The sequence below is a fragment of the Pelodiscus sinensis genome, chromosome 6 (assembly GCF_052426305.1).
Source record: "Pelodiscus sinensis isolate ZL-2025 chromosome 6, ASM5242630v1, whole genome shotgun sequence".
In the NCBI taxonomy this organism is placed as follows: Eukaryota; Metazoa; Chordata; order Testudines; family Trionychidae; genus Pelodiscus; species Pelodiscus sinensis.
The window spans coordinates 36,362,549-36,374,997 of NC_143057.1; the positions used below are offsets into that span (position 1 = coordinate 36,362,549).

A 12,449-nucleotide genomic window follows, 5' to 3' on the forward strand; every position below is an offset into this window, starting at 1 on the left:
AAGCACTGGATGAATTGACACTCAATAGATGTCTGAACCCATTTCTGACCAATGTATCTTTATATGTACTTTAATTTTTTGACCACCTTGAGCCAGAGGCCTTTGATAGCCATTGCCCAGGAAGTGGCGAGGTTTAGAGACCTTTGTTTGCAGCTGCTGGGAATTACAGGGAGCAAAAAAAAGGAAGTCATGCCTAGACTCAGAAATCTGGTGTTTTAAATTAGCAAGGTTTTAACAAGATTTTAACCAGGACTCAGAGCCTAGTGGACACAGAGTAAGTTGTGTTTTTAAAAAGTTTGCCGGCCAACCTTCAGTGGTGACTTTCTCTTCAGCCATATTGCTTACATGCTTAAAGTTAGGCTCAGTTGAAACCAGAAAAGGGGTCAGTATTCTGACTTCAATGACTGTTACCTCTTTGAGCTTAATGAGAGCAAAGGCAAGGACTGTAATAAGTGGTGACATCTTGACCAAAGTTGTGTACACAGATGCTCACTCGCTCACTCTGTTTTAACTAATGCCGTAGAACCATTAGATACTTTGTACGCTGCACTTGGACAGGTACCCAACCACAGATTTATAGAACAAACATTGTCACTTCATTCAGCTATTGCATGGCGAATAACTGTAAATGTTTCACATGTGAAGTCAAAACCAACTCTGAAAATAAATGGAGGATTAACAGGAGTGCTAAATAATTTGAACCAGGCTTTTATGTTAAGTATGTTCTCAAAGACATGTGGCAATTAGCTGCCTTACATAAAATCAGGGTTTTACATCATTCACTACAGCATACAAACTACAACACTCCCCAATACCTAACTGTTGACACGGCTAAACCGTACAGTGATTATGGTCATTCAGTGTGGGAAATGAATTAGACTCTCCACAGGATTCTCATTTGTGCTGTATATTAATAGGCTTCTTATATAAATAGTCACTTGTACATCACTGCTTATTTGCCTGCTAGCTGGGTTGTAGCTAATTTAGAAAAGAGGGGGAAAAGTTTAATTTGCCATAATGTAGCTTATCCAATAGCAGTCTTTTTTCTTCTTATTATTTACGTAATAGTTATTACCTGAAGTAATCTAATACCTATTCGCAATATCCCCCCTGTCTTCGGGCCTCATTGGCACGCTCTCTCACACACAAATTATACACATAATGATAGTAGGCAACAAGCACCTAAAGGACATTGAAGTTTCAGCGGGGCTTAGGCCGCAGGCACTATGTCTACACTGCAAAGCAAAATCTTCAGCACCACGTCTCAAAGCCCATGTCAGCTCTCCAAGGCCTGATTTATATTAGGAAATTAAGTTGTCATCACTATGTCCAGGGATATCCTTAGGCATACACAGCTGCATGTTGCACCCGCAGCCATGATGGGCCAGCAAAGTGTGGGCAGCTCCAGCTCCAATGGCTAGTCCCAGCCACCATCAGCCTTCCTCTCCAGGAACTGCAGCCAGCTGCCACTCATAGGCAAAGGGAAACTGCCACCTGTCTTCAGCCAGCTGCTCAGCCTCTGGCATGCAGCTCCTGTTGCTTCTCATCTGGCACCCCCTGCATGCTCCCCACCCACCTCCCTGCGCTGAGCCTGGCCAGCTCTGGCCCTGCAGCACAAAGGGAACACCCACCCCCCACAGAGTGGCTGCCCTCCTCACTACCATGAGGGGAGGGGTGCAGGTGCTCGGGCTGCATAAGACACCAGGAACCATAAGGTGACCCTGACTATGTTGCTCCGGGGTGTGACAAAAACAATACTAGTGGGCAACATCATTCAGCCAACATAAATGCTTGTGTAGACGGCAGTATTCTGTCAACCTAGTGGCTGCCTCTCAGGAGGTGGATTGCCTGCACTGAAGGCAGAATCCTGCCCATTGGCGTAAGGAGTGTCCACACTGAACTGTTTCAGTGGTGCAGCTGTGACGCTGTAACATTGGAAGCGTAGAAAATCCATTAGGCTTGCGGGACATGGGCTAAAAACAGCAGTGTAGACTATTGCCACTTTGGCGAGAGTTGGGCTCCAGAACACGGCGAGGCAGAAGGTTTGGAACCTGAACCCAAATGGGAATCTCTGAACTGCTGTTTTTAGCCCCACATGCCCATGTCAATTGACCAAGGTGCTGAGATTCTGCACGGTAGGATTTTCTTGGCATGCTCTTTGATGCTTTGCAAATGGGGCCTCCTGCTTGTAGTTCTCACTGAACCACACCATTATTCTCAAAGGGCATCTTGATTGTATTTTGGGATCAGATATTTCCACCGAACAGACATCGAACATTGTGAAAGGTGAACGAAGTCACCTTTTATTATTATGTCCTTAGACAACAGCTCTTTGTGACAGAAATTATCTGTGCGTGTACATACACACGCAATGGGGGGTCAGTTGAGCCAAACAATGATAGTAATGCTAATTACTGCACTTCTGAAGCACTCAGCTCTCTAAGCCTACAACACATGTGGAATACTTCCTCTATGTAAAGGGATTAGTTCCCCCAGTAAAGCCATGTTCATATTAATTACTGCCCTGTATATTTTCATAATGGGCACCTACTCTGTTCCAGGATGCTTAGTGGTGTATCAAAGGCGGAGTCTGTACCCAGAGAAATCCTTCTAGTTTGGCTTTCCTCAGATTGTCCCAAAATGTGAGTTCAGCAGTAAAAGCTGCTAGAGTTAGAGAACCATTTGGGACCAAAAGCCTGCAATCAGCAGAGCTGCCAACTTCTGTTACGCATTCATTCCTATATGCTATTGACATGAAATATAACGGGAAAGAGATTTTCTCTCTCTCCTCCCCCGCCATTTAATACAGTATCTAGGCCAGTGATTCCCAACCTATTTATCACTATCTACCACAGGTTACCTGGGCCACAGGTTGAGAATCACAGTGCCTCTGCAACTACCCTCACAAACCCCTATGCTCAGCACCCTATGCCCAGAGATCCTTCCACAGAGTGGGGCCAGGAGTAGAAAGCTGGTGTGGAGTGGGAGTGGGGGGAGGAATCCTAACCCAAAATCCTACTGCATGGTGACTTCTGAGACAGCCAAGACCCCGATATTGGATCATGCCAGGTAGAAGATGGCTGCTCAGATCCTTACCCTGCAGCTCAGACTTGGGGGGCAGGCAGGACCCCCAACCCTGCCACTCAGTTCCAAGGGACAGCCAGGACCACGGACCCTGTTGTGCAGGGCTGGGTAGAAGCTGCTTTCTGGGATCCTGCACTCAGGGTCAGGGCAGCCTGGACCAGGACCCCACAGGAGCCTGATATGCAGCAGGGCAACTGGGAACTTCTGTGGTGCAGCTTTGTGCCAGTTGAGTTGCATGTGGCCTGCAGGCCAGAGGCTGAGAACTGCTGGTCTAAGGGAACATGCAGTGAACTGCCAAATAAGAGCCCAGGGGTGCTAATACCAGCTTATCTACTGACTGCTCTTCACCTTTCTGTGCATTTCACTCTCCTTATTAACAATGGCTGTGTAGCTCTACCTTTGGGGACATATAATTCCTCCATTTTATAGCTTGGATAACTCTGGGGTGGGACAAGATCACTGCAAGGAGAGCTAGGCATAGAACCTAAATCTTTGCCGTATTGTCTGTGAGGTGAAATATGGCACACTACATCCTGTAAACCTTCTCCCCGCCCCTCCTTTCCTCCCCTTCCCCAACACAGTATGGCCTTTTTGTTCAAGTAATAAGAAGCTCATGCTTTCAGCTTTAACAGTCCCAGATTCATTCTCCACAGCCATCCTGGACAGGGCAAGCCTTACATTGGAATGAACAATGTCTCATCACTCGTCCATATTCTACTCCCAAAACTTGGATGACTCACCAACATTCTAGTATGGGTTTACAACATTGTTTACCCCCCATGGGCTATTTTCATGGCAAAAACAACATACCTCCGGGTACTTTCACAGCTGAAGTGGTAGAGCTCTTTGGCGTGCTTCTGCAGATGGGGGAGAGGGGAAATCAAACCTGGCTGACTCACGTTGGCTAACGTAAGCACTTGGCAACAACTGCTGAAATTACATTATATTGCAACAGGTTGCATTTACGCTGCATTGACCCTGTTCTGTGACGGACTGAGAAATGGAAGGTTTCTGTTTCCTACCTAAACTCCTGACACATAAAGCAAGTCAAAGTTTTCTTTGCTAGGAATGAGACACAGGGTTGGGTTTTTTTTTCCTTGAGTGGGTTTTTTCTTTACATTTTTAACTCTTCAGGGCTCATGTGGCTACATGCTAGAGTCTGGTGGAAAAGCATTTATTTGTAACATGTTTGGATAGGGAACAAATAAGCCAATGCCAGGTAGGTACACCAATAGCTTTGCCTGTGGCTTTCACACTACATTCAAATATTGTGCCCCGCCACAAGTGATTTCTGCTCTTTTGACAACAACAAAAAGCCCCCTGTTTATCTCTACCTTTGAACAGTGGGGAAGAAAAGGTTAAGCCACACTGAGCCTCCTTAGAGAGAGTTCATACGTCCAAGCTCCTCTCCCCATTCCTTGTACTTTCACAGAAGTCTGGTGTTCAAGCCCCTGGCTTAACAAGGCTTTTCAGATGAGGACCACTTCCTCATTCTGGACAGGTTAAGCAGCATTCTGTTCCCCTTTATTTATTTGAAAACCGGACCCCTTACTCCATTCATCTGAAGAAGTGGGCTGCGCCCACAAAAGCTCATGACACCATTTACATTTTTGTTAAGTCTCTAAGGTGCTGCAAGACTATTCATTGTTTTTTAAAGTTTTTTCCAGTTACAGACTAACTCAGCTACCCCTTTGAAAACCTTTTATTCATACAGTAAAGATAATACTGATAACACTTCACTACCCCTGCTTTCAGTACTAAAGCAATTTGTAATCCAACACCAGTCTAAATTGATCACTTTGAGGAGCACCACTATCTGCTGGATATCTAGGCAGAATGGATGTGTCTAAGTAAATGCAGTTTGCTCCTGAAATCTCTCCATCTCCCTGCTAACTTGTAAGGCAGAACTCTTTCAGACCCTGCTAGCATCTACATATACATTATCTAACTGCAAAATTCTTGTAAAGGTGAGGCCCAATGCTGCTCTAAGTGAAATTAATGGGAGTTTTGCCATTAACTGCAATGGCAGCACGGTCAAGCCCCAATTAATAAAAAACACTAGATTCCAGGGTGAAATCTTGAACCTATTGAAGTCAATGGTAAAAGTCCTTTTGATTTCAGTGGAGCTAGAATATTATCCAAAGTATGCTATGCACTGAACTGTAATGGTCTGCTACAGTGCATATTTTAAAAGATATGCTGCACAGGAAACACATTACTGGAGCAATCATGTGGTATTTCAATATTGTGCCACAGAGTAAACTAGAGTGTCTTTGTTCACAGCTCCCAGACATTCAAAGTCTCATGGAGACTTCTGCAATGAGTGGTTCACCAGCTATAAAAAATAGATAGTGTAGAGAAAAACATTTGTAAGAGTTGTTATTTTGAAGTTTCCTGTCCGTTGAAGTTTAACATTTTGGCATTCCTAGTACCAGCCATTTAGAAAAAAGAAATCAATTAATGCAAGATTTGGGATTTGACTGAAGAGTTGCTAAAAGTTTTAGGTAGTGCAACACTGATGTCACTACAGCCCCAATCCTGCCAAGACATTCATCCTTGTACCTGCTGAGAGTAGCTCCATTGGAATCACAGTGCACAATTTAAGCATATGCATAAGTCTTTGATCTAACACTGGATCTCAGTAGAAAAGAGTGTAAAGAAAGTGTATCTCTACACCTATTCAATCATACTTCAGGAGAAAAACCAAGTACCTACAATATTCCACAAAACGCCCAAGTGAGCGTAATTTTATATTATTCATTAGGCCTTTTCAATTTTCTAGTGTATCTTAAAACTTAAAGATTTGAGACTTTCTGTTCCAAATTACTGACGTTTTTCAAGAAAGACAAAATCCTAGTTAAAAATTGAAACATTTTCATGAGTATGATGATTGTGCAGCTAATGAATTCACCTTTTGGAAATTGGAAAGAGGGGCAGTTTCGTTACATTTTTCACTCTAATAGGATTTTGGGATATGAAAAGAATGCAGGAATAGGCCCTTCTTCCACAGTGCAGTCCCCTCCCAAACACTCAGAATGGGGACTCTTGTTTATGTGACTCAAACACATGAGCCCAGATATCGAGAAGTACTTCAGCACTTAAATCCTGCGGGATTTAGGCACCTACATACATTGAAGGTTCTTTCTCTCTGTTTTCAGATGGCCTTTCACGTCATCCAGCTTGTACTACAGAATCACCAAAATATTTTTCCAGTTTTCTCCACACAGAACACAGGAGGGCCACATATACAGCTATAAAATTATACATATGCATACATGCTTTGTTTTACTGAAAACAGGAATCACGTAAAAGTAGCAGAGAAATAAGCATCCTATAATTCCTAATTGGGAAAATACATCTTTTAAAAAATAAACATCATTCAGCTTCATACTATATTTCCAGCTAAGGCACTGAAGTATAAATGAACTTTGTTAGCAGGTGAGGCAGCTCCTTGGTCCAGGCTCTTTACTGAGCTGCACTGGAATCAAGTAAAAAAAAAAAACATCAGTGCACTGAGGTGTGTAACTAAGAATTTCCTTTGGAAAACATGTGTCCCACTTGCCCATAGGATATTAAGCGATGGAGCAATTTCACTCTTATGCATTTCTGGATATGTCTATAATTTAATCAAAGGGAGTGATTGTAGCTTGAGGAGATATACTCACTCCATCTAATCTGGGTGCCAGAATGGTAAACCTATAGTAAGGTGGGCTTTCCCCATGAATAACTAGCCAAGGTTCGAGGCAGGCTCATGCAAGCCACATTGAAACTCCTGCTGTCACCGTTTCACTCTTCTGGGACCTGCTAGCTCACAAATGTCTGTTCAACCCACGGTCATACCCTGTGGGTACAGTATAGCTATACCCTACATTTTGTTCTTAGACTGACAGGTGACAAAACTAAGTAAGGAGTGTTTTCAAGGGCTCTAAAGGCCAGACACCATCCTACTTGCTCATAAACGGGTATAATTTTCCAGAGGCTTGTCTTCAGTAGCAACAGTGCTTCTTGCTCCTGCTTGTGTCTCCCCTTTGACAGCTGGATCGAGCCTTGCAGGAGTGTAGTCATTTCTTTTCATATCTGTGGGGGGAAACAAATTCAGTGACATGGGCAAGAGCCAGATTCTGAAGATGAGAGTAAGGGGCATATTAACCCTAGGTTGTGCAGTGGGGAGTGGAAGATGCTGCACTGACCAGAGGCTTCCTAGGAGAGGTCAGAGAAGAATGGGAGGAGATGCACTAGAGTAGGACCCATGGAAAGACAGAAGCAGGTAGGGAATGTGCACACATGTATTCTCCACTGTTCTGCCTTATTAGTCAATCATTGGCAAGCCTTGCCCCTTTCTCCCCCATCCCGCCATCCATTGGCCACAAAGGCAAGCGATCTTAAAGGTATTATTATAACTCCTAGAATCATAGAACCATAGAACTGGAAGAGACCTCAGAAGGTCATCAAGTCCAGCCCCCTGCTCTAGGCAGGACCAATCCCAACTAAATCAACCTGGCCAGGGCTTTGTCAAGCCGAGACTTAAACACCTCTAGGGATGGAGGTGATTCAGAATTAGGCAGCTATTGAAAACAAAGTACTTTTCATTAGAAAAAAAATACAGAGATAGCAATTCTCTCTTTCACCTGACATCATATGACACTTTTCACCCACAACTGCAATTATTTTTGACACTCTGAGCCCTGTAAAACTGCATCATATTGAAAAACTGATCAGATCTGCATTACACTGAAAAGTATATTTCTAACAACTATCATTTATGTGATGGATGGTTCCAAATAAGTGGAAAAGCAAAAGCTGTGATGTAGAGAGCCAGGTTTGAAGTCAACATCTGCAAGAAGAGAAAGACTCATGGAGATCTCTCTGGGGGCTGATGCATTGCTGATTTTTATGGAGTTCCTCAGATACTTATTTAAACACTTAAAACGATTGCTTGGGAACTGTACTGATCCCAATAAATATCTATTATTTCACATGGAGAAGAAAATAATTTAATGTGTGTTTTAATGGTAAGTGTTTACATTATGAACTCCAGACCACTGACTGACAGCTTCTAATTTAAAAGCAATGGCAAGACAAAAAAAAAAAAAAGGGAGGGGAAAGTAGAATGCCGATCAGTGCAATGCAGCTTCACCTGTACATAGACAGGGAGCTCCAGATCATCAGCTTTACTTTAAAAAAAAAAAAAAAAAAAAAAAAAAAGATAACTTGATACTTCATGATAACTCACTAGCGCTCTAAGTAAATACCTATTCTTAGTCATTTCAGGACCTTCATTATTTTGCAGTTAGAAAGGTGGACATAGTCTGGAAATAGGATATGATATTGCCAATGTGTCACCCATACCAGCTTCTCCAGGACACTGTTCTTAAGATGAATTTACTTAGGAAAATATAAAATTCCACAGCACATACCAGGAAGTTTCAGCTTCCTGCAGCAGGAGTTACAACGGTGCTTTGCAATGAAGTTTTTAATTGCATGTTCCCCTAGGTTTGCTGGTCCAAACACCATCCCTCCAGATCTGGAAGGAACAATAGAAAATCAGTGAGCTCATAGTTAAAGGAAGGATGTTCTTTATGTGTTATCCCTGGGAATTCTACTCTTTAGAATGAAGTGACCACTGAGAAAAAGGGCGAAAAAGGTGAAATTAAATAGAACTTTGGCCTGATTTAGGAACACATCAGCTTAACAAATACAGTTTCAGCATTTGCAAACAGAAAGAGGTTTCCTAAAATAAGCCAAGCTCTGTTTACACCAACACCTGTTAGAAGTCTAGGACTGTTAAGAATACAGTTCATTGCTGGTAAACAAGGCTCTTTAATTATCTGCTTCCAACTGTACTCGTTTCTTTATTTCTTCACTTTCTGGGCAATTCGGTAGTGTAACCAAATTCAAATGTGGTAACACACCCCATAGTCTACATGAAGCTGACAAAATAACAAATAGAAGTAAGATAAATCAGACATGTATTAGAAGAACTGCATAATTATAACAGATTCTTAATGTAGTCTGAAAGATCAGTGTTCATTAATTTTAATATTTCTCCACCATTATTCTCAAGGATTTAATTGACATGCTAGACATCACGGAACAGAGCACAGAGGGAACACTTCCAAAGAAACTTTATGAAAGCTAATATTTTATTTTAATGACATGTAGTGTGGAAACAACACATTTTAAAAATCTGAATTCAATTATAGCTGAGAAAAGCAGACCTGAAAAAAAAGAATCTGACTCTCACAAATCTCTACTCTCCACACAAAAACATATCAATCATATCCACAGAAAGCAGCTTTCAAAAAAGAGCATGGACAAAAATTGACTTTTCCCATATATATAATGAATCCCCATTTCCCCTGGAGAGAAATACAGTGGGTGTGATAGAAACATGCCAAACTTAGAATGGAAGGCCTGATAACTTGGTGTCTGGCTGATGAGCAATGACTGTTCCCTGGTTCATTCAATGGAAATAACTAAACTAGAACGAATTCTAGTGACCTCTATGGTTCCTTAGTGCCCCAGAAATAGAGTAAACGCTGAGTAGTATTAAAGTGCCATCAAAGCATTTTAAACAACATGACTCTTGGTCATCATTTCTGGCTCTTTGTCCAACCTGGTAAAGTGCCAACAAGCTACAGTCATACACACTCTTCTAAGTAAAGGAGCATGTCTGTGCTAGTGCAGTGTGACTCTGTTCCCGCCCTCTCCCCAGTGCCTAAACCACAAAAAGACTGAGGAATCTGATGCTGCCTCATCAAGTTATACAAGTTAATGCTTTTGGATCTGGAAACCCTATAGTCAATCCATGTAGATGAGCTGTCCAGCAACATGACTGGGAAGCCCAGTTCTGGCCAAGTGTACTAGAAAAGGGTTTTTGGCCCTTCAGAGACATGACAATGAGTCTCTTGAGAAGACAGATAAGCCCGTTTGCTGTTGGTGCCCCCAGCCACCTGCCTGTAGTGAGAGTTCTAACTCTGACTGCCTTTCACCACCACCATCTTCTTTGTCATATCTTTTTATATCCTCCTGTGGCATGATTTTCTTACTACAGTCCTATATGTCAGCTCTCTCCAGATGTAAATTATACCAGGCTGACGCTGCTCATCCTTATCTACTAACTCAAACCTTAAACCCCTATTTACAGCACCTCTGAATCATTTCTGCTGTGCTTGCTCATGCATAGCCTAGTGCTGTTGGCAGTGAAAAATGTGACATCATGTCAACAGTACAAGGAGGCACTATTCATCAGAGAATGCCTCCCAGAGCTCTGGTGTGCAGGAAAACACATGAGACTGCAGGGACTGAAACAGTGTCTGGGACACTGACCCTGTATTTTCCTGGCACTGAGTATCAGCAATTGCTATTTTGGGTTGGAATCCAAACTATACCAATTTTCACACTGCACACTCCATGTACAGCACATGGGTCACATTCTTGGCTGGCTTTGAGAAGTTTAGCTCTATTTGAGTCAATGAAGTTATGCTGATTTATAGCAGCTAAAGATCTGACCCTGGGTTTAGTCCATTAACTACCCTGTCTAAATATTTCTGTACTTTTCATCACTGAACTAGTGTACAGAAAACTATAGTATTCTTGTGAGAAATTGCAGCATATCATCATAAGGGAGCAGGCATTGAAATCCCCCACACAAATTACTTAAAACTAAGCCCTGTAATCAATGGAAACTAAAGAAACAACATATTATAATTATTATGATTTTGGTAGTACTAAATATGCATCAGCCCCATCTGTCAGATGTCATCCACTCTTTTCTGGGTATCTAAGAGAACGTAAGCTCAAAGACATGCCTTTGTGTCTTGCAAGCAACTTTTCAAGCAGTGCACAATTTTTGGAGAAATAAGGTATCATAAATGAAAACCTAAAACAAATCCGGATATTGCTGAAACTTTTCCCTGGTGGGTGAGCGGAGGAGAACATTAAGAGTGTATTTTAAAGTTTGGGTGGGGTTTTTTTTAAAGAAAGAGATCTCTGAAATAATTACTTTGCACAAGTATATTGTTGGCTGCATACAGACTCCATCTATGGCTTCATTGTCATATTCTCTCAGATCACCAAGTCAAAACAATACTTTTTTTTTTTTTTGCATTTCTTAAGATTTCTAGTAACACATGAAAAGCAAACTGATTTTTTTCCTTCATTAATCAGTGTCTGTTCTAACTTATCTTTAGCTAGCACATCGGATACCTGTCTATTTCTGGAGATGAAAGCACAAACCAAAAAGATTTTATTCATTCTTTAAATACAAAGTATATACTTCATTTTTATTAATCTGGTTGTAATGCTCTAAGTGCCCGTTAGTAAAAGAAAGTTTTTACTCTTCATAACTGGAGTTCTTCAAGATGTGTGGTTCCTATCTGTTTTTACCCTTATGGGTGTGTATACATGCATTATATGTGCCTGAGACCGCAATATCTATTGGTCCATGTCCTTGCTCATCTCATGCTCTGTGTTGAATGTATAATGGGAAGCAGGGCCAGCTTTAGGAAGTGCGGGGCCCGATTTGCGGGGACGGGGCCATGCACGCACAGCGCACCCGGGGCACAGCGCACACACCACGCAACTGGGAGCGGGGCCCTCTTAGGCCCCCTCTTAGGCCCAGAGCCCGATTCAGGGGAATCAGGGGAATCGGCCTAAAGCCGGCCCTGATGGGAAGGATGGACCAATGTCTCTTCAGTTCCTTTTATTACTACAAATCACACGTGATCTTTACCACAGGGGAAGGAGGGTACAAAGAATTCCATTTATAAAGAATAAGTAACTTCCCTGTCTTCTTTGATTGTTGGTCCCTATGTCTATTCCATGGTAGGTAACTGACAAGTAGTACTTAAAGAGAAGGAGGGTGTGATGATGAAGGAAATAGAGTTGTTTGTAGAACCATTGTTTCATTCCACGATGGCAACAAACAGCCTCGGTAACACTCTGGTCTGTTTGTGATTCTTCCAGTTACATACATTGACCACTACTGTACACAAGGAAATGGAACTCATTCCTCCCTGTTCACATAGAATACAGTTGTCATATTGTCTGACGATATGGGAGAGTATAAGATTGGATTAATGGTAAGATGATTCTCCAGCTGCTCTGAGTTCCACACGACTGAGAAGCATTCTGGTTCCAGGGCATTCAAGTGTCCCATGCTATGTGACGGTCCATGTGAGTCCTCCAACCTAATAAGCAGACAGCTGTGATTATTGTCCTATTCGTGTAGACAGGGGATAGGAAAGAAATGCCCATGCATACTTCTGCAGAATCTTTCCATCGAATCAGAGAGGCCCTTATCTTATTGGATATTGTCACTGCAGTGTTCCTGCTGTGTTTGCTCTGTTTACATGCTGCTCAAA

The 12,449-nt window shown here is 42.2% G+C and overlaps 1 protein-coding gene across 1 annotated transcript in view; it reads right to left on the reverse strand.

Moving 5' to 3' along the window:
* Positions 1 to 707: 707 nt before the first annotated feature.
* TRPM6 (transient receptor potential cation channel subfamily M member 6) overlaps positions 708 to 12,449 on the reverse strand; it is a 132,660-nt gene continuing 120,918 nt past the window's right edge. The window contains exons 38-39 of the mRNA XM_089779237.1: positions 8,502 to 8,608; positions 708 to 7,161 (exon numbers count right to left, since the gene is read on the reverse strand). Of these exons, the coding sequence (XP_089635363.1) occupies positions 7,037 to 7,161; positions 8,502 to 8,608 (232 nt within the window). The 3' untranslated portion in view covers positions 708 to 7,036. The remainder of the gene's footprint in view (positions 7,162 to 8,501; positions 8,609 to 12,449) is intronic.